Genomic DNA, 23586 nt, shown 5'->3' on the forward strand with positions numbered 1-23586 from the left:
TTCCTGCAGTTTAATCCCAGAGTCCACCTACTTTTTAGGCGCCACCATTTTGTACGTGCTATATTCCATGCGTCCAAGCCTCGCTTGCAGGCACTGTGGCTGTTTTTGTTTGGTGCAAACCAGGTGCGTCCTTCAGTAGAATCCCAATGCTCTGTTTTGCCTTCGTTTAGAGGCTGTGAGGTTCAGACCACTTTTATTGGGTCTGAAGTTAAGACTTTTGCTTCCCTCTTCAACATCCCTTATTAAGGACCACAAAATCATTACTGGGTGAGTCTAAGTCTCTCCTGAGACACGCAAACACTGTCGCGACTTTTCATTGCCTTTATGGTTGTATGATACTCAGAGTTGGTTCCTTTTCGTAGTGTCCATCAGTTTCTGAACATTTAAGATAATGTTGGCTATACGAGTGAGTTGGCACTTCCTCCTCCTCACTAGAGTAACTCAGCACTGCCTACATTAGATAAATTATTATTCCATCTCTGTTTTGGACTCAAGATTTCTGATTCAATTTCTTTTGCTCCTTTTGGGTCTTTCTTAATTTTATTTCCCTGATGATGACCTCACAAAGCTATTAATGAGGTCAAATCATTGTTGGCATTGCTGCTGCCAGGCTGGGTCTTCTTGTATTGATTCTTGGACTCTGCTGATTCTCATAAATTCCTAATTCAGCCATTCCTGATTGGACCATTGTCGTTTGCTGGTATTTTTTGGCACCAATTAAGGACTCTGCCATTGTGTCGTCTTTCTCTGTGATCACAGGGACACCCAGCCCATTTGTATTTTTTTCAGCCACCTTTGAGATAACCAGTATTCACTTTATCTTTTATTAAATACAATACTTAACACACTAAGGCTAGCCACTACTTTTGACCTTTTATCTTATTAGATGGTGCAGCAATTAATCTGCTGATGGAAATACTGGTGTTCGCTGCATTGAATGCATAAAGTAATTATGTTGCTGCTTATTTAGTAATATCACATTCAACGAGTCTTTGGCGGACCATTTCATCACACAACTATATTTACCTCGGTTTCTTGGCACATGGGTTGCTCTTCTTTCCTTGCTCTCTAGTTTAAACATCTTTTTCAGGGTTAACTTTATGGTAGAATTATTACGCTCCCCTAGACCGTCCATTTGGGGGTGGTAAGCAGAAGTATGCAACCCCCAACTGATCACAAACTTGTGTCATATGTTTCAACCTAATGGAGCTCCCTTGGGCAGTGAATACTTGAAGACTTCAGTAATGGCTGTTGGGATCTGTGTCTGGTGATTTGTTTTAAGGGAATTGCCTCAGGATAACGAGGCGCGTAGTTGACGAACCCAAAGATATATAGGTGTCCCCGGCTAGAAGCTTGTACGGGTCCAATTATATCCAAGCCAAAACTGTGAAAAGGGACATCGATTATGGGATAGTTTGTAATGGTGCATTGGACAGAGCATATGTACTAAACCGACTGGACTAGTCTTAATATATTTTTTAATGTTGGCAAATATACCTGACCAATAAACCTGTTCCTTTTTCCCTCTTCCAAAATGCCCCTCAGAATGATTATATGCTAAAACATGTTGGCCCATTTCACAAAGGTAAACATACACTTTTGTGTAAGTGTACTACTATTCGGTATTCATAAAGATAAACTTAAACCAAAAGTCTAAGTTTACCTTTTGGAATATCGAAAGGTAGTAAACTTACACAAAGGTGTAACTTTACCTTTGTGAATCGGGCCCATCCTCTCTAAAGGCCTGGAGCACAACACATTTTAGAGGCTCTTGTTTACCCCCAGCTCATATAGTAACCTATTTTATTTTAAGAAAAAGGGTCCTATTTTTGAGCTTCGTCCTTGTCTTTGGCTGGCGACCAAGCTTCTTGCATGAGAGGATCCTCCCTTTGGGCTGAACAAAAATCTGTGTCCCCTTCCCAAATAGATTAGTCCATTACAATCCAGAAGATCAGCCGTCCTATTTTTTTTATTTTTTATAAATTCTTTTTTATTAATGAGCGATCATAAACAGTACATAATATTTCTTTAGGCATACAAAGCAAAACATATTTTCTTAAAGAAATATGAGGGTTATTACTTTTACCACTTTCAGTGAAGCCGCTCCGTTTTTTATTTTTGCCTAGGCAGCCCATGCGTTCTCTTTGCGAGACATGTTTACACACAGTGGGCTCACTGCCGCTCATAGCTTACCATTTGTTAGCTTCAACCTCTCTCTCATTTCCATTGTCCCCGTTTGTCAGGGCATGCGAGCTTTGTGTCTTCTTCTTGCATTTGGCCCTCCCCTGGACAAAGACCAATTACTTGTGTGCAGACACCGCTCCTGTTTTTGGAGCTACTTTTTTCTTTGTGTTCAAGCACACCTTATGAGTGCTTGAATATTTTTTTATTTATTTAGTGGTTTATGGAGCGCGAACGTAACCCGTTAGGGTATCAGAGCACTTTACAGGGATAACACGTTCTATACAGGTATGAAATAGACAAAGGAAAAAAAAAACATAAGTAGGGGTAGAAGGAAGTGAAAGATTTTGGGAATAACAGGGTGTATACAATGTTCAGATCATAATGCAGAGAAATCCAGCTATTACATTTGTGGGAGTACAAGGTCAGTACTAGATGGATAGCAGCTAGTCAGTCCAAACTCTAGCGGCAACAAAAATAAGCAAAGCCACGGAGCGGTGTGTGCAATGCAGGATTTATCGGAGAAACGTGCCCATTAGGAAGGTCATCTCCCAAATCCCTGTCCACGTAGCTTCTTTTCCCTCCCACCCACCCTCCTAACCTGTACTCTACTCCAGTGCACTCAACTCTGCACCACTCTACGCCACTGCACTCTACTCTGCACCACTGCACTATATTCTGCACCACTCTATACCACTTCACTCTATGCTACTCCGCTCTTCTCCTCACCACTTCTTGCCACTGCACTCTCTTTCTACCAGTCTACGCCGCTGCACTCCATTTTACTCCACTGCACTCCACTCCACGGAACTCTACTCTACGCCACTGCGCTACACTCTACTCTGCACTACTCTACTCTATGCCACTGTACTCTGCACCACTCTACCCTACTGCACTCCATTTGCCACTCTACTCTGCACCACTCCATTCCATCACTCTTCTCTATGCCAATCCACTCTACGCCAATCCAGTCTACTCTACGCCACACCAGACTATGCCACTCTAGTGTGTGCCATGACACTCTAATCCACTTCATCCCACTCCTGTACTTTACTTCATTCCACGCAGCTGTACAACATGGCAAAAAGAGATTGGCAAAGCCAACAACTCTTGCGTAGGTGAAACCTATTGGCTTTGCCAATGCTGGTCTTTTCTAGTCTTTTCTTCCTTCTACATTTCAGATTTTTAGTTGGGAGTACATGAGTTTCCACTTTAGCATATGGGGCTTCCATTAAGCATCTCTTGTCTGTATACAAGCTGCTCCTCAACAAATCATTGAAATAAACATGGTTGGTGGCCAGTGTGAAGGATCCTGGTGAGTTGGGATAAACCCTATCTATTTACCTCTTTTCCTCTTTCTGTTTTTACTTCACCAAGGGGTATTCTTTTTTTTTGTTGGTCCCCATCAACAGATGTAATATTAATTGTATGGGCAGTAGGATTTGCTGTGGGTTTATAAACTGACTCTGTGTTCCAGATGCTCCACAGACAGTGTCCAGTAGGGCAGCTATAGTCTGTCTGTTGACCTCCATTGACTGTGATGAGTAATGCGGCTTCCCTGTGCAGTGGATGGTTACAAGAATGGGGGCCTTGTCTTTAGAGTTATAAATAAGGCTCCTGATAACAAAAGCAGGTGGGCCTCGACTTGTCATGGACACAGTGGGGGCCATTGGGTACTGTGTTCTGATGTCCGCTATGATGGACACATAACTGTGTATATTGTGTATGCTGTGTCCTGATTTGCTGTGTGTTCCTAACTTCATGTGGCCTCTGACTTTATGGTTTTTTGGGAATGTGGCAACCCTATGGCCATACGTGCTTTTGTGGGGCAAATCTTCCTGGACCATTGTGGTGTTGCTGCGCTTATCTGAGGTATTGACCTGAGTTTCCTGTTCACATGTTTCTCTGCTGGCTACGTGCCACCCCACCGGTGACCTGTCAATCCGTAACCTCAGGCCTAGGTCTTTGCACCTACCTGACCACGTATTTCTGAGTCTGGGTTGATGGAGAGTCCATGACAGGTGTATTTGATAATAGAGATGCAATTTTGTTCTTACATTTGAATGTATCATTATAAACACTGGCATCGCTTTCATTAATATTAACATGAGCACAGATTTACGTCTTTCAGAGGACAGGGCACAGTTGTTGCTGTTAAGCAGACAGATCGCTCTCTGGATCCACCCCGCTAAATGAAGTGAGAGCCTTATTAAGTGAACGTTGGACCGAATGATTGATCACTTCTAGTAGCCCATCATCATATATGTAGTCTTCCTCCTCGTTCGGCCCGCAGGCCTCATGGCCTTGCTCAAATGGCTCATAATAAGACATAACGAAGCAGGACGTCAATGGGAGCAGGAAGCTAGTAACAGGCCACAATGATGTAGCCTTTTAATAGTCCCAACAATTATTTTTTCCAGGTAGAATAAACCATAAATTCAGTAAATCTACATATTTAATGGAAAAAAGTCAAAAATCTCATAAACGTCTGCAGTACTTCACCCCTGTTGCAGCCCGGGGGAGGCGGCACCAGGGCGATGTTCCTTTACAAATTGCTGAGAGCAAGAGAGAAACCCATCGGCAAACTTCCCAGAGGAACGCGCAATTGGTGGACTATTGAGGCGTGGTTCAAAGCCTCTTGGGAAATGTAGTTTGTATGTGGTTTTTACTGTGTTTTGATTGGCTCCTATTTGGAGTAGTAAAGATGGAGAAAGCATAATCCTCCCCTCTGTGTTCTTAATAGAATTTAAAATTCTTGTTGCATATGGTAGAAAATATTCTATTTTAAAAAAAATATTTTTATTAGGATTTTTATGAGTAGTACAGGAGTCATATGCAGCTCTTGAACAGGTTTGGTTTACTCTTAGGAAAGAGATAGCAGAGGGGACAGGAAATTGCAGTAAGAGGGAAAGAAGAAAAGAGGAGGACTAATCGGAGCCTGCGGTCCTGCCATACAATCCTCTGTTCCATCCATCTTCAGATCCTGGACCTGTGAAGAAAAGCTGTGACTTGATCTGGGAACAGGTAAGTTTTAAATTTCTGCTGCATAAAAACATACCAAGGCTAGGAAAAAAAGCCAGGAGGCTCTTCCTAAAGCCAGCTGTTAAAACCACAGTGTCCCTCTTTTGGGCTTTAAAACTTTGAAAGGTAAGTGTACCTGCCATGTTGCAGAAATCGAAGTGACGAAGACTATGTAATCTCAGATTTTCCATGAATTATTTTCTTGGTTGTCTGTTTTTATTGCTTTACACAATTAGTCGATTTCCCAGATGGCTGAATCAAGCTCATAGTTAATCTATTATTTGGGCCTTTAAAATTCCCCTCATTCATGCAGAATATTTTCTCTCACTGCACAGCACTGGACTCAAGGGCAGGTGGTCACCCCTGCAACGGTGTGTGGTTGTAAGCGGTGCTCACCTCTTTCTTGTGGCTGAAGGAGGCAGTCTTGTTGTTTTACAATAACTTGTGACTCCTGCAACCATAGCTGACTCTCAGGGGACCGACCTGTCTGGTGCTCTGGGACAGTGTATTTGTCTCACAGGTGCAGGGCTTGCATTGAGCTTTGCTTGTTTATGGAAGTGCCAAAGGAAGCTTCATTACTGTGCGTTTGGGATGAATCTGTGAAATGCATTTATTAAAAAGCTGTGATCACCGACAATCATTGGGTAGCTGGTCCCCCAGCAGTCACCATGGAGCTGCGCTCCCGGGGGGGTCCGTAGGACATGGATAGCGGTCATTGCAGCTTCTAGGTGGAATTGTGGGGGTGAGCCTTTTCAGGGGCCCACTGGTGCAGGGGTTCACCCTTCTTTATCATTAAGTCCTTAGACTGACAAAATGGAGATTGGCACAGAAGCTGTAATATCAAGCAAATATTTTATTATCACTCATGAGTGGGGACTACATCAATAAAGAACCCTCAGGCAATGTATGAGGCAGTCCATGGAGTACACAAACCAGGTGCTTATATGTGCATTAGTTGCATTGTCCGCATGAGACCAAGGGGCGGTACTGGCACATACAAGAATAGTTATTGACAAACATGGACATACAAATGTGTCTTGGTCAGCAAAGTGGGAGGGGAGACATTTCTCCTTACATCAGTAAAACAGCCTGACATTTACAAACTAAGACAGATGAATTCTGGCAGCTACAGGCCTTTCTGAGCATGTGCAAGGCTCTGGCTCAGTACTGAAGAAGTTAATTCTAGTTGATGACTCAAGCAAAATACAAGGGCAGGCAACAGTGAAGACAGAAGAAGCACATGACTAACACATGGCTAACAAAGTGGCTGCTACAACCAAAATGGCTTTAGCTCATGCTAACAGCGATTTCTGTTGATCCCCACAGATGACCCTTTTAGCATTAGCTGAAGACATCCCTATGATCTAGAAGGAATATAGAACACATCTTGCACATTTATTCTCATAAATTCATTAATATCCTGATCCGTTGCTAGGTGGGCATTTATATTCCAAACATTTAGTTAAGCTGGTACATATAAGGTATAGGTAGGAGCACAAAGGGAACAGAGCATTAGGCCATAATGAACACACAAATAGCCGGAGAAAATAATGTCTATTATTACAAACACAACTGTCAATATTTTCCAACCCCAGCAGAAAGTAAATCCCAAAACTACCAAGTCCAATTCCAAGTTTCAGGGCTCCGATGTATTTTAGTGACCATCTTATTTAGTTTCAAAATAGCCAACAACACATGCCTGATAAATAAACCTACCAGTGTTCTTCTTTATGAGGGCTAGGGTACCATTGATTTGTTCAGGAGGAGGGCAGAGTAGTATTTATGAAAGTGTGTACAAAACGTTTCTCTTGCTGAAAAAAGCACTCCAAATACTAGTATTAAAGAGAATGCACAGCTTATCACAAAAAATGTTTTCGCTGCTTCAGGGGACCAGGAGGACCAAACAGGTAGGGGTGGGCGGCAAATTCCGCTCCGCTCGTGGAATTTGCAAAATTTCAGCATTTTCGAAAATGTCAAAACTTCCGCGGTTGAACGGAATTGTATTGCAACGGTGGCGTCTTCTTGGATAAATATGCAGGGCCGGATTCATTCTGGCACGATGCTCCTGTCACAAAAATTAAACCTCAACAGGAAGCACTTACAGGTGACCGAGCTGAAGCGTAAAATCAGTAACTCATTAATCAGCCCAAAAAAAAAACTAGCTTTGTCGAGGCTGGGCATTTGTTCTATCTCCCCATATCTACCGTCGAAAATTAGCTGTGATGCTTGATGGAGGCCTTTGCATCCTTGACTTTCACGAGCGCAATCCCCATGCAGTTCCTGTGACCAGGAGCTTCTTTCTCCTCATCTGCTGCTCTGATCGGTCTCTGACCTTTTATAAACACAAGAGGCATGTGAACTCGCACAGAAGCCCGCCCGTTTGCCCCCGCCCCACACACTAGCAGTATGCACAGACTTCCCGCCCTTTACCCACTAGGATGGACCGCTCACTCAAGGGACCCTGGCGCCCTTCGGCGCGATGGCAAAGTTACACACACATCGTCACTGGAGACAACTCTTCTGGCCCTTTACGCAGCTGTAGTGTAGGAAAAGCACTATACATTTACCCAACGAGGTAGCACTTACTGATTAGCCAGTAGGAAGTACTCCAGTTGAGTAGAGGTATCGCACAAAACAGTGGCGTCTTTTTGGATAAATATGCAGGGCAGGATTCATTCTGGCACGATGCTCCTGTCACAAAAATTAAACCTCAACAGGAAGCACTTGCAGATTATGAACGCAGGTGCCCGAGCTGAAGCTCATTTTCAGTAACTCATTAATCAGCCCCAAAAAATCGTGAGCTTTGTCGAGGCTGGGCAGGTGTGCTTTCTCCCCATATCTACTGTCGAAAATTAGCTGTGATGCTTGATGGAGGCCTTTGCATCCTTGACTTTCACAAGTGCAATCCCTGTGCAGTTCCTGTGACCAGGAGCTTATTTCTCCTCATCTGCTGCTTTGATCGGTCTCTGACCTTTTATAAACACAAGGGGCATGTGAACTTGCATAGAAGCCCGCCCGTTTGGTCCCGCCCCACACACTAGCGGTGTGCACCGTCTTCCCGCACTTTACCCACTATAATGGACAGTTCACTCAAGAGACCCTGGCGCCTTTCGGCGCGATGGCAAAGTTACACACACATGGTCACTGGTGTGACAACTCTTCTGGCCCTTTATGCAGCTGTAGTGTAGGAAAAGCATTATGAACTCGCAAAGAAGCCCCACCCCCAAATCTCTGTGAACACGCGAAACTCCGTGTGTTCGCGGAGATTTTTTGCCGTTTCGCGGAAGTTTGCAAAAGGCAATTTCGCAAATTCCTCTCACCCCTACAAACGGGGCCATGGGAATTTGGACGAGGAGCAGCTAAGGGCTGCTCCTCTTCAAAAATGGGACGACCAAATGGGTAAATTGCTAACAAACAAAAAAAGGTATTTGGGGAATTGAAGCCGCTGTACAACCAGCCAGAGGGGCGTCTTCTCCCTGTGTCTATCTGAGCCTCACAGGTAGGCTCTTATCGTTCATCAAGTGTTCACTTCTCCCATGGTGGAGCTGCACAACTTGCAACTCAAGAAAACAATCACAGCCCAGTTTTAAGGGAAAGGTTTCTTCTTTCAGGATAGGGCAATCGCCTTCCAGGGCAAACACCCTTAACAATCCTGTCCAGTGTCTCAGGCAGTGCACCAGTTTTCTTCACTTTAATCTTACAGGCACCAGAGACACAGCACCTGTACCCTAAACCCAAGTCCTTCCCTAACTCCTGTGTTTCTCCGCTGGCGCACTGCTCTTTCGTCGGGGCCACAGATTGTACCTAGTATGCCCAGGCACCTCTTGATCTAGTATGCCCAGGCACCTCTTGATCTAGTATACCCAGGCACCTCTTGATCAACAAACAGAGGTGCAGACATGCATTCACTTGGGGACCAGGACTCAGAGGCCTGCTGCTTGAGTATCTGAAGCAACCCTTGTTTCAGAGGGGCAGTATTCACAGAAGGCATTTAGGAGTCCTAAAGTTAGGACTCCTAACTTCTGTGAATACCAAAATGAGTAAGTGCCTTCTGTGAATTCCAAAATGGTAGTAAGTTTAGGATTTTGTCTTAAGTTAGATCTGTGAATCGGGCCCCTAGTCCCCACAGCTTGATCTGTAGCTTGTTCTCGGGCATTGCCATGTGTTATTTACTCCGCTGTGTTTTGCGACCAGCAGGCATTTGATTCTATGCTTTTTCATGAGAAAAAGGCCTTACTGTATTCTAATGTCCTCACAGAAACCCCAAAAAGTTGATAAACCATTAATTACCTCCGTGCGTTCTGACAGATAGCTAGCCTTCAGACAGACAACTTTGAACAGCTGCTAATAGCTCTCTTTCTGGCGCCGGGAATGACCACAGCTCATTCTTTTTAAAACCCAGGCATTCAAAGCCAGTCAAAATCCATCGTTTTGCAATGTGGCACAAGAAGGATGCTTTTATTTTAGCAGCAACCAATTACTCAGATAATGTGAATGCCTTTTAATATTTAATATAATGTATCTGAGGCTGATGCTGTAACATTTTGTATTGAGTCCTAGTTGTGTAAAACACACACATTCGTTTTTTTTTTTCGGTGAGGCCTACTTTTCCCTATTGAGTTTTAATTCTAATTTTGTTTACCATTGTGGCAATATAATAATTGAAGATTCCGACATCTACACTTTGTTACTGCTTTACTTTTAATGGTAGCTTGCAGCTACTTAGCATATGTTATATAATTCATCCTTTGAATTTTAAAATGTCATTCTTCCAATTGCATCTGCAGAACACAATGAAGACAACAAACCAAATTGAGCTCATTCCAGACGTTTTCAAGAAGGGGGCCACAGACTCATAACACTGAACACAGTTTGCAAAGACAAGCCATCCTTACACAAAAAAAGTACAGTTGCTACTCACTCAAACCAGTACTTCGCAAGCATTACCAGCGGTGTCAGTCAACAATCCTCATAGACACTCAAACACAAAATCAAACCACAAATCAACATTTAGAACAAAAACAAGAGGCAGCCCACAGACTGTACTCAAACCAAACCAATTGTAAATACCAATTGTAAATCCTATTTATAACCGAAAGAGCTCTCAAAAATAGTACAGCGACTGCACCAAGACAAGTAAACAGCCCAAAGACTGTGCCATGTTAAAAAAGACAGGCTCTAGCCCCAAACCTTTTCCAAAATACACCGAATTACCAGTTGAACTGGTGGAACACTCAAAAGCACTCTGTATCACTACTTACGAATTTTACTAGGTGCGTAAATCAGGATCCTTTTTTTAAATATTTGTTCCACAGTGTACTATACATTATAGAAGAAATACTGTAGTTGACATACATGTCTGTTGGATGTCCCCTCTGGGGGAGTCAGCTGAGTACTCTCTAAAACCATATTGGTCCACCAAGACAGCGACACATCCTACGAAGTGCGCTACTAGCAGGCATGCTAAAAATATCATAAATAAATATAAGTTTATCAGTTAAATAGTACTATCCCCAAATATAGTACTGATCCAAACATACCAAAAATAGAGGAAAGTCTCCTCATTACCTGCCCCTTTTTATTGCAATAAAAAGAACCAAACCAAAACCTTGGCCTAGCAAATCCGAAATCAAAAATGTCACATCGCGACCTTACCAAACAAAAGTCTCTAGCTTCCAGCTGCCAAGCTCTGAATCAACCTAATGGCCACTGTAAGACGAATGCCAAAAGGATCAGAGTCGGGACCGGTCGCCACCTGGAGGGCCGCATCGGGAAAATCAGAAAAGCACTTCGGTCTGCAAAGACAAAGGTCTCCTCATGCAGCCTAGGTCCTCAGCGAGATTCCAAACCTCTGTCAAGACTACTCCGTCGGGCAGCCGTGTCTCCGATGAGCCCCACGTAACGGGCACCAATTTGTGGGAGTATGCCTTTTCAGGGGTCCACCGGGGCTGGGGTTCTCGCTTCTTTGTCCTCAAATCATTGGACTAACAAAATAGAGATTGGCACGGAAGCTGTAATATCAAACAAATGTTTTATTATCACTCATGAATGGGGACTACATCGATACAGAACCAATGTATGGGGTAGTATAAGGAGTACAGAAACCATGGTGCGTGTATGTGCATTAGTTGTATTCTCAGTATGAGACCAAGGGGAGGTACTAGCACATACAAGAATAGTTATTGACTAACATGGGCATACAAATATGTCTTGGTCAGCAAAGTGGGAGGAGTGACAAAAACCCTTACATCAGTTGGTATAGCCTGACAGTTATATTCTAAAACAGGTGTATTCTAGCAACTACAGTCCTTTCTGACCATACACTGCTCTGGCTCAGTGCTGAAGGAGTTAACTGTAACTGATGACTCAAGCAGAATAGAAAAGTGGGCAACAGTAAAGAGACAAGAAGCATATGGCTAGCACATGGCTAACTAAAATGGCTGTACAAAAGGGGGTGGTGATGGACGGAGCATCTTAACCAATCAAACACTCACACCCAGTCAAAAGATCTGGGTTTGATCCATCACCGTTCTTTAGCCCACTCTGCCACCCCAGTTCAGACATGGCTATATGCAAATCAATCTGACCCTGTGCCTCATGGGAACAGTCCAGCCCGAACTGCCAAGCCATGCCTTCCCTGGACTGGAAACAAGCTTCCGAGGACCGGTTTCTGGCATTTCAGCCGTCTTCAGCCCGGCTTGCTTGAATCCAGATGCTCCGTCCATCACCACCCCATTTTTTAACTAAAATGGCTGCCACAACCAAAATGCTTCAGCTCATGCTAACCGCGATTTCTGTCCATTCCCACAGAATCACAGGGTCAAGTCGTAGTTACTGTAGGCATCAGGTTCAAGAATCAGATCATGGAAGAAACGGAGAGTGAGTGAGTAGCCATTAAGTATATGTAAGCATGACATTCTTGTTTTCCTACATAAACAACTATATTTTGAAATTCCTGATTTAGGTGCCAAGTAGATGCACAAGGTGAGGTTAATGCAATAACATAGAATAACCCCCACAGCCCCTGACTGAGCACCGTGTCCTGGAGCTCAGACCAATCACAAAGTTACATTGCCGCGTTTTTGGCTTAGGGGAGGGAGCCTGGCTGCCTGCTTCCTGTTCCTGACGTCAAGAGCAGGAGCAGAGACGCGGGACCCGGCGGAAAGGTAAAGTTATTTTTAGTTTTGCTTCCTCCCGCAATCGTGGCCCCCCCACCCCCCACCACCCCCCTACCTCATACTCCATCACCTGCGAGCCATGCCGGTCACCACTGGTTGGGCAATGGCCAATAGAGGCACTGGGAAGGATGTGCAGGTGTCAGCCATTGGTCGACACCCGAGCGTCAGTGGGTTAAAAAGATGGCTACAGTAAGATGCAAGGTAAAACATTAGCACAACTTTGTTTTACAGAAGCTGCCTTTTTTCGCCACCTGCTCATCCCTTTCTCTCTCTCACCTCAGGGATGGCCTTGCTGAGGACACAACGCTTCTGCTGCCCGCAGAGGGACCCTGCCACCCAGCTGGTGTTGTCCTTCCACCCGGAGATCTTCCATGGCCTCTGTCTGTGCAGTTCTGGCCTGGGCCTGGCTGGGATGTTGTTCCAAGCTCTGCCTAGGCATCGCCACGGTTACTCCCAAGTCCAGTGTGGCAATGTGGAGAAACTCAAGCCAGCCGCGAGGATTGGAAGCATGGTCAACATCTGCTGCTGCCTAGGTAACGCAGGTGAGGAATGCGAGGGGGATTGGAAGCATGGTCAACATCTGCTGCTGCCTAGGTAACGCAGGTGAGGAACGCGAGGGGGATTGGAAGCATGGTCAACATCTGCTGCTGCCTAGGTAACGCAGGTGAGGAACGCGAGGGGGATTGGAAGCATGGCCAACATCTGCTGCTGCCTAGGTAAAGCAGGTGAGGAACGCAAGGGGGATTGGCAGCATGGTCAACATCTGCTGCTGCCTAGGTATCGCAGGTGAGGAACGCGAGGGGGATTGGAAGCATGGTCAACCTCTGCTGCTGCCTAGGTAACGCATGTGAGGAACGCGAGGGGGATTGAAGCCTGGTCAACATCTGCTGCTGCCTAGGTAAAGCAGGTGAGGAACGCGAGGGGGATTGGAAGCATGGTCAACATCTGCTGCTGCCTAGGTAACGCAGGTGAGGGACGCGAGGGGGATTGGAAGCATGGTCAACATCTGCTGCTGCCTAGGTAACGCAGGTGAGGAACGCGAGGGGGATTGGAGCATGGTCAACATCTGCTGCTGCCTAGGTAACGCAGGTGAGGAACGCGAGGGGGATTGAAGCATGGTCAACATCTGCTGCTGCCTAGGTAACGCAGGTGAGGAACGCAAGGGGGATTGAAGCATGGTCAACATCTGCTGCTGCCTAGGTAACGCAGGTGAGGAACGCGAGGGGGATTGAAGCATGGTCAACATCTGCTGCTGCCTAGGTAACGCAGGTGAGGAACGCAAGGGGGATTGAAGCATGGTCAACATCTGCTGCTGCCTAGGTAACGCATTTGAGACATGTGAGGGGAATTGGAAGCATGGGTAACATCTTCTGTTGGTATGGAATATGATGTTTGGGCGCATTGTTGGTACCCACCCACTGAGTCCTTGGCTACCGTGGCATCTGAAGCTGTTCCTCCCTCAGCTGATGGCAGCCAGTGCGCAATGAAGTAAGTGCTCTGGTGAAGGAGCAAAGAGGGCCATTTCCCTGGACAACCTGATCTTCCAGGGCTAGATAGATTATAGGAGCTTCCTGGGGATTTAGAAACTACAAGAACTGTTAGAAACTATGAGCGATTTAGAGCTTTTGGAAAGTACCTTGGAAACTATGGCAGAGGTAACAAGAAGTGTAGCTGGTATGGAAGGGGGGGCTCAGAAGAACAGTAAATAATAAGCTATAAACAGTCAGACATTAGGAGATCTCTCCAGTATCTAAGCAGCTATGCATGGTGTGTGTGTAATCCTGCCGCTGCCCTGTCCCTGTCGCGATGTAATAATGTCATTCATCAGGAGAGACACCTAATGATGAAGGGGGTGGGTGGCCCCGCCTCATGTGGGCAACCCAGGAGGTGGCAGCAGGAATATGCGTCTTGTGGAGAGGACATTTTTGTGTCCAAACATAACCAGTAGTTGAGAGGGTGCGCTCCGGGGCAATTATGCAGGGCCGGGATATGGAAATAACAAGCAGACATGGAGCAATGAGTGTCTTACCAGCTACTGCGACGCGACCACCGTGGTGCCCGTCGAGCTAGTCCTGAGCAATGAGAAAGATACAACTACCATTCACAGGGGTTGTTTGTCAGTTTTAGCTACTACTGTGAGTAGGAAAGTTTTCCAGCATTCGCCTCCTGTTCGGGAGTCGCTTCTCCTGTGAAGCAGCCGAAGTGTGTCTGTGTTTCGCCGCCCCCGGTACAGCCCTGGCAAGCCACCATGGAGTATCCCGAGTGGGAGGGGGAGCGATTTCCATGCCAATACTATGTTTAAATAATGAAACAGCCAGCTCTATGAGAACTTGTATGTGTTAATCTCCCTTCGTTCTGGGACGGAGTCCCTGGGGCATGATTCGGGTGCGGGTGTAAGGGTGTGAATGAAAGAATATGAATGAATGAATGAATATGCATTTATAAAGCGCATGGCTACCAGAAGGCCTCCCAGCGCTTGGAGCAGAGTCATCTTAGTACTACAGTTAGGCATCAAGGAAACAGAAAGGTTTTAAGAAGTTTGCGAAAGGATGCATAGTTGTCCTCAAGACGGATATGGTTAGGTAGCTGGTTCCAACATTTCGCCGCTTGTATGAAAACAGGCGCCCGCCACTCCGCACCCTGTTTATCCTGGGAACAACTTCCAAATGTGTATTCCCAGAACGCAGGGGCCTATTACGGAGATAGGAGGAAATAGTACATCGGACGAATGAATCTTATGGGCAATACACAGAGCTTTAAAGACGCACTCTTTCTGCGACCGGAAGCCTGTGTAGAGTGTCAATGGAGGATCTTGCAGATTACTGATTGGGGACCTGCATAAGAAGGCGTGCTGCACAGTTTTGTACCGCCTGAAGTTTTTTTTATAGTTGAGCATGGAGACCCTGGATATAGCACGTTGGCATAATCAAGTCCGGAAAGAATCAAAGTTTGAACCAACAGTCTCCGAGCATTGAAGGGTAGCAGGGGAAGAATTTTCCTGATTATCTTCAGGATCCCATATCGGGTAGCTGCCACCTTCCGTGCTTGCCTCCGTTAAAATTAACTTATGATCCAGCCAAACCCCAAGGCTTTTGATCTGCTATTTGGGAGGAGACATGATACCCAGACCCCTAGGTCACAGTGAGCTGGTGTTCAGGGTAGGGGTTTTGCCCAAGAACATCAGCTTTGTTTTAGCCCCTTTAAGTTTTAAAAAAGAGCCTTCCATCTATGCGGGGACCCTTTCCAAACAGTTTCCGCATTATCAGATTGGTTGAGGGAGACAATCACCTGAGTGTCGTCAGCATTGGTGACAATCTTAATGCCAAAGGGCTTGACAACCTCGGCCAAGGGGCTCATATAAACATTAAAAAGCGTGGGGCTCAGGGAGGAACCCTGAGGCACCCCACATCTCAGACACTTCAAATGTGCATTGACATTTCGGCCACCATTGCAGTTATCTTTGTCCAGCAAGGATGCATTGATGGCCATGCCCAGACCATGTGAAAGGTCTGCACTGGGGCATTCTGGAGAGAGCTGGAAACATATGTTGGATGCGGTGTGGAGAGAGATGAGTGTGCTGTACAAGACTGAATTGTGTGTAGCAAAACCTAGGATTACAGGACACACTCTTCATCATCTGGCAGGCACGGGACCAAGCCTTATCAGTCAGTAATTGATTGAGTACTGCATCCCAATGCGTGATCTGCTGGAGGAGTGTGAAGTGCCGTGTACAAGGTCATGATGGCGTGACGGATCTTTGTGGGCGAGATTAGAGCATGTAACGATGGAATGCGGACGACTCCTAAGCCCCCATTTCCCCATGTCTCCTGGATAACATTCCGAGGTACTCGTGTGTAAGTAACTGTCCAGTATCTAATAGGGGTGGGCATAGTTCGTGAAGTAGCGCTACGCGAAGTGCACTTCGAACTACGTAGTAGCATGTTGGCACTGTGCAAGATGCATTTTCAATGATTGCACAGTGCGGACAAACATCCGACACTGTGCAATTATTGAAAACTGCCTCTTGCACAGTGCGCGCTGTAGTTTTCTGCCGCTCGAGTAGATTTTTACTCGAGCGGCAGCTTTCTCAACGCGGACTGGTAGTTTCTCATCGCGACCGGTTGCGAGCATGCGCGACCACTCGCAATGAGAAACCTGACCTCCCCGCGTTGAGAATCTCGCCGGGAGGTTTATTTTCCACGCTTGCGATCGGCAACTTGATGTTGCTGATCGCGAACGAGGAAAAAGTCTCGCCGGGATGTCATTTTGCTTGGTCGCCAACATGACGTTGAGGACCGCTAGCAAGCAAAAAATGACCGCTACGCTACGCGTGCTCACACTGTGCTACGTGCAGCTCGCGTAGTGCGAAGTTGCGCAAACTTCGCAAACTATGCGAGCGTAGCGTAGTGCTTCGCCCAGGGTTAGTATTTAAGCCATTGTGACTCCACTATGTCCTGAAAGGGCACGAGCGCTCCCTCGTCGCAGTGCTAACCCAGCAGTGTGACCTCTGCATCTCACCAGAGAGCTGGCTCAGGGCGTTGTGCTGTCCTGCACAGTGTAGGCAAGTCCCGAATAACTATTGCCAGGGAATATGGAAGCGTGGGGCCTTTGGGATGTTTGTATCTGTGCCAACAAGTGCGCGCCGGCACCATCTGTCCGAACGTATGTTGTGCATGGGGTATAAAATTGGTCAGCCAGGTGTAGGTACTCACGTCCTTCAATAGTGCACATACCAAGATGGTTTCGGGGTGGATTGAGTTGCATACCCATGCCATCGGCCATTGCATTTATGCGGCGGCATAATGTAACAGGTCTGAACATTAAGTTACGCTTGGCTGGTTTAATCAAGTTCAAGTTTGGATGTTGTGTATAGTTGAAAGTGCACCTGATTTGGGTGGAGTCGATGTTAAATGACAGGGAGAGGAGGGAGAAACATGTGGTACTCTACCTGGTGTACTTCGCCGTCGCCTGTACTTGATGGCCGTAAAAGCCCAGACTAGCTCTAAAGCCAAGCCAGGCACCCCAATCTGTTAGTAGACTCTTTAAAGTAGAGCCTGCAGTCCACAGTGTCATAGGGTGCTGCTCAGGGCGGCTTCTATGCCTTATGACAGGATGATAAGGTTCCCCTTGGTGTTCACAGACATTCAAGAGGGTGATAGGGTCCCCTTTGGGTTCACAAAGCAAACTCTAGGAGATGATGGACGGAGTGCGAAAACTTTTCAGACACTCTTCCCCAGGCACAGATCTGGGTTGAATCAATCATCATTCTTTAGCTCACTCTGCCACCCCAGTTCAGACCCAGCTATATGCAAATCAGTCTGACCCTGTGCCTCATGGGAACAGTCCAGCCTGAACCGCCAAGCCAGGTCTTCCCTGGACCGAAACAAGCATCCTGGGACCGGTTTCTGGGTAGCACCCTTCATCAGCCAGGCTAGCTTGAATCCAGGCACTAGACAATGTGATAAGATCTTCTTTGTATATTGATGACTTGTTGAGTCGTAATCGCACTCTAGATTGAATACCGTTGTTGTATGTTTTGGGTGTGGGTGGTGCTATCGAAGTACAGCCCACTGTGCTCTGGGCATGTGATGATTAGAAAAGCGGCAATTCCCTCAGGAGTGACGTCCCTTCGATGCACACTTAAGTTAAATGTTCATCATATTCATTCAATAAAGTTTCTTCAAAAGTGTATTAAATGCTTGATTCTGTTTTATTTCATATTCATTTGGTGCGCGTTATTCCTTCATAAAGCTTTCAAAACATTCATTGCGATTGTGGTGTTGATCGGGACTAGAAAACGAAAACGCTTGCATTGAACGCACTGAACAATTGAGAACTGACCGAGAATAGCAGAAATACGCGTTATACGAAGCGAATGCCACAGGACCAATAAGTCCCCTGATGAAGGGCACCTGCCCGAAATGCATTGGGCACAATCGCAATGAATGCTTTGACAGCTTTATGAAGGTGTGCATCGAAGGGACATCACTCATGAGGGAATTGCCGCTTTTCTAATAAGATCTTCTTTGTCATCAACAGGCACTAGAAAAGGTGGTAAGGGCTTCCTTGGTGTTCACAGGTATTAGACAGGGAGATAAGGCTTCCCTTTGGCTTCACAGGCACTATACAGGGTGATAATGTCTCTCCGGGTGCTCACAGGCACTAGACAGGGTGATAAGGTCTCCTTTGGGGTTCATGGGTACTAGACAAGGTGACAAGGGCTTCCTTGGTGTTCGTGCACATTAATCTGGGTGATAAGGTCTCCCCGGGTGCTCACAGGCACTAGACATAGTGATAAGTTCTCCCTTTGTGTCCACGGGCACTAGACCGGGTGATGAGCTCCTCTTTGGAGTTCACAGGTATTAAACAGGGTGACAAGGTCTTCCTTGGTGTCCACTGTGTTCTCACTCCCTGTGGTATTTATACGTCTTGTCTCTCCTGTCCCTTTTTTACAGGATCCTTGCACCCTGGGGGATGGATATCTATATCTATCTATCTATCTACCTACTTATCTACCAATCCCCAGATGCATATATATATATATATATATATATATTTGTTCTTTCTGGGTGGCTCTGTGCCGTTTGCCTTTATAAGATGGTCTCTTTCTTGGTGGGTCTGTACTGTTAGGTTTGTGCTGTTATCCTTCAGATGATGGACTCATCCTAGTTGGGTTCATCTCACTAGCCTTCGTATGATGGGCACTTTCCGATGGGTCTGTGCCGTCAGCCTTCAGAAGATGGTCTTTCTTGGTGGGTCTTTGCTTCTAACCTTCAGATGATGGAGTCATCCTGGGTGAATCTATGCCGTTGGCCTTCTGTTGATGGACCCCTGCTCTTCATGTATTAATGTTGATGGATACATCTGGTCCGTTGGTAAGACCTCTTCCGAGGAGGCAGTGGTGTAGGAGAGGGGTCCAGTGGATGCAGGCCGTCCCGGGTGTCATCACTGAGGGGGTGACAAAATAGCAAAAATATGTGTTTTAAACAGATATTTTTGCCATTTTATTTTTTGCCATTTTGTCAAGCCGGGGGTGACTAGAAATTTTCCGCACCGGGTACCACCTGACCTTGCTACGTCACTGCGAGGAAGCAGAGCACCTGGGCTTGAATCGTGGTCTGCATCCCGAAGCGAAGCATGTGTTGACCTTGTTTCATTATTGCTCCTCACTTCTAATGTTTGCAAATATTTGAAACTCTGAAGTTTTGAACACTTTGTGAAAACAGTTCAGTCCCATCAGTGGGGTGATAAATAGTTTTTTGACAAACATATGCTCTCTTTTTGCTCTTAGGAATACTGCTGCGCTCTGTGCTGTGGTACTCGCTGTCTTATGCACCTCTGGACAAGACCTTCCAGAACGCAACCCTCCCGTTCCCCAGGCCGCTGTGCATTGCGGTGTCGGTATGTACAAGCTATGGTCCACCGGGCTTCAGGTACCTGCAGGGTGGGGCGAATGTATGGGCTCTTTCAGTACGTGCCTTGGGCCACTCAGCACTGAGCCTCCGGCCACATCCACAGTCCCCTCAAGCAGTGGCTGATGTCAAGTGCAACACTTGCACTCAGTGCAGTACACTTTCTATCTGGCATCACTGGGTGCCTGTTGAACACCCCCTCTAATGCCCCTCCACATGCTGTCTCTCATAATCCCCCAGGAGGGGGCACTTTGGTGCCCCAGGAGGCTCTAGAGTGACCCATTCTCCATTTATCTTCACTAATAATAATAAAAGAATATGCCTCTTTTTTCCGCAGCCCGTCACCCCGCATGTTGTTTCAATACAGTCGTTTCCACGACCGCGTTGTGACAACGCATGCCATTACCCCGCAAGTTGTAACAACGACTTGCGGAGGGAGCGCTGGATGTTGGAATAGTATAATTTATTATTCCTACTCCAGTCTGTGCGGACAGTAGGGAAGGTGTTGGATTTTAAATCCAACACCTTCTCCCGCCTCCGCAAATCGTTGTTACGACTTGCTGGGAAATAGTATGCATTGTTACAAAGCGGTCGTTGTAACGACCGTGTTGTAACAACATGCTGGGTGACGTTTTGTGGTCCGGGTGGTTTTCCATAATAAAATTATGCGGTTTATATAGTGCTTTGGTCCACAGTGCTTTTCAAAGCCCTGTTCTGCATACAACGGTGAACTAGTTTAAACTGTTGTTGAGCTTTGCAATGTATGAAGCTGTGCTCGGCAAATTGCAGATACACATCTCAGCAGTGAGTGTTCACCGAACTTTAATCAGCCGGTTATGTAGGACTTCAGCGTTGGGTTGGTTAATTTAAATCAGTATGTTTTAACTGACATTTTCACCTAACTATAACATCCCTTTAACCTTTGTTTATTTTCAGTGAATTTCTAATGTAAGATGTCCATCACCAAGCGTGGCTTGAGGTTGGGCAGGACCTGGCCTGCAGCTAGGCCTTGCACCCAGCCCCTTCGCCTTGGCCACAAAGTGCAACCATGAAAGCAACCACTAGAGGTCTCTGCATTCCAATGGAAGAGCTTACAGCTCCAGCTCAGAGGGCTTTAAAAACATACATATGGTAATCTCTCCTGGGATCATGGATTCTATGACCTAGGAGACTTACTGTGTTTTTTTATGTTGCTGGGGGGCTGCTGTGCTACCTTGTTTATTATGTCTCTGTCTCTGGGATGAGGTCCCCAAGCCTCTAAGAGGCACGGGGAGGGAGGCAAAGCACCCACCTCCACATTTAAATGTTTGTGGCCCTGGGGGAAGCGGTCCTTGGGGCCTCACAAAGGCTCAAAGACCGGGTCTGCGTGCCACCTCCCCATAAAATGATAATGCACTGCCCCGGGACCCTCCAGGGGGTATATTAATAAAAGGCGGGGACTGTTTACTTTGTACATTTATTTTCAGGACATCAAACTCAGTCCCTGAATCCTAAGATGTATGGCGTCACATCTTTGTTAGTGTGGTGGCAGCCAATCAGACCTCATCTTGAGATCTGTAGGCTCTGCGCCGTTAAATATCTATATTTCTTAAACCATAATGTCTCTGAAACTACTGAATGCAATTGCACCAAGTCACAGAAAGCACGCTTTTATGGACCAAGATCTTGCTTTTTGCCAAATTTGGTGTAATTCTGTTCAGCTGTTCTGGCTGTAGCTTTGTCTAATGTTCCAATGGAAAAATGATTAGGAAAAATTAAAATCTATTTGTTTTGCTTAGATGTCTCCATCTTTTAACCCGGTCAAGCCCGCTAACCCATTATTGTAATGCTAATTTCTTGAACACCAATTAATAGATTTACTCCAGCACAAGCACCAGCACTTCTCTGAGTAGCGTTTTTCTTTAATTCCAAGATTGCGTTAAGTCCCTTAAGAGTTTCTTTCTGTAGCAGAGAAAAAATATTCCTTGGAGTGTTAAAATGGTCCCTTCAAGTGTACCCCCCAGATAGGTTTGTGTGCAACTCAAAATATGACAAGTAAGCTAAACATGGTAACCGTCTCTCAGGCGTGTGTAAATCTGTAAAAGTGTGGCAAAGTTATTAGCAAATCAAATTTTTTTTTCCCCTCGCCATTTAACCCTCTTCCCCTTCATGAAACCAGAGATTCCTGACTAGGGCTTAATGTACTGCAAGTCTGCCAAAGTTCCAAGCGTCTTCATTGCAGAGACCAAGTTATTACTACATTAAATTGCCTTTGACCTCCCCTTTCAATTTTTCCCTCCTTATATAAATCTACACAAAACCTGCCATACCCACATATTATCAAACCCAGTGCTTTATTTGAGCCGGTGGTTTCCGGTGCTCTCACCGCACTTAATTGTAAACACCCGCACTTATGACCGTCTGCCACATGGTGGCACTGTTTGTCTAATTTAGAGATGAGCACAACAGTTGTTTATTAATTCAGTGTACATTAAACCTTGCCAATGCCGACCATCCGAGCCATTCTTCTAGATTTGGGGGCCAGGAATAGTCCGAATATCCACCCTTGTAAGAGTGTGCTGGTTGGTAATTGTCTTGGTGGTGTTATTGGCAGCACTGGCAGGGGCAAGGGGAGGTAATCTGGCATGAGGGGGTGGTTATTGATAAGTGCATGAAATGTGGGGTAATCTGGGCTGAGGTTGTATGTTGAGTTGCCAGGGTAGGGGGTGTATAACATTCTGACTTGGCACTGTTACTGCTGGTAAAGTCAGGGGGTGTAGTGTTACGATCTGGTTGAGATTGTATGTTTGTATTGGTGAACCATGCATGTCTCTACCATGCAGCCCCAACACCGAATGCATCTAAACAACAAATTCCTTTACCACGCATTCCTTTACCACGCATTCCTTAACTGTGCAAATTCATGGTAAAGGGATGTGTGGTAAAGTTCACACCCCAGCCCTTCCGCCCTGAGTCCTAAATTCATGGCCCCTGCACTATAATCTGACCCTCCCCAGCCCTAAAAAAAACAACTCCACCCCTAAAACTATCCCGACTCCCCCTGCTCCAAGCCCTAAAAACTTCCCACTGTCCTGAAAACTTCCCCTTCCACTCCTGAGCCCTAAATTTTGCCCCCTACCTTAAAACCTACACTCCCCTCCCTCCCCCCTGAGCCCTAAAACTGGCCCCACTCCCTTATAACCGTCGCCCCATAGCCCCCACCCTGAGCCCTCAAAACTTCCCATGTCCTGAAAACTGCCCCTTCCACACCTGCCCTGAGCCTAAAACTCTACCCCCTACCTTAAAACCTATCCGACCCTCACACCCTGAGCCCTAAAACTGGTCCCCCTTCCTTCTAACATGCCCCCCACCCTAAGCCCTAAAACCATCTCCCTCCTTTAAAACCTACCCTCCCAGTCCAACTTACCTTACTGCCCCATCCTTCGTTCAGGTCCTCCCTTACGGTTCCTCTCCCCACCCACTTAGTAAGGTAAAACACCAACTGGCTTAACTACGCATATGTGTGGGTAAGGCAAGCGCTGTTTCACTTGCGGTGAACGGAATGCGTGCCTGAAGCCGCGTTGTAAAGGCGATTCGATCTGATGGAGATAGGGGTGAGTGTGGTGAGGTGCTGCAGTGATACATGTTTGTAAATTGAGACCGGGCTCCCCTCTGGGGTCCCACCTGACCTGTCTCCGTGTACCAGAGTGCGCAGTAGGTCATTGCTGTCGAGGCGGCTACAGACAGGACCGCACTGCGAACGCAAACCAGCCTTGATAATTTAGTTGGACCGGCCACGCGGCGGATGACGCTGG

General features: G+C 46.2%; 1 protein-coding gene across 1 annotated transcript in view; it reads left to right on the top strand.

Annotated features, from left to right (window-relative positions):
* Nucleotides 1-12663: 12663 nt before the first annotated feature.
* LOC144752061 (G-protein coupled receptor 143-like) overlaps nt 12664-23586 on the top strand; it is a 99426-nt gene continuing 88503 nt past the window's right edge. Inside the window, exons 1-2 of the mRNA XM_078640012.1 lie at nt 12664-12922; nt 19672-19781. Coding sequence (XP_078496138.1) covers nt 12664-12922; nt 19672-19781 — 369 coding nt within the window. The remainder of the gene's footprint in view (nt 12923-19671; nt 19782-23586) is intronic.

This window comes from Lissotriton helveticus, chromosome 4_2, assembly GCF_964261635.1.
Source record: "Lissotriton helveticus chromosome 4_2, aLisHel1.1, whole genome shotgun sequence".
In the NCBI taxonomy this organism is placed as follows: domain Eukaryota; kingdom Metazoa; phylum Chordata; class Amphibia; order Caudata; family Salamandridae; genus Lissotriton; species Lissotriton helveticus.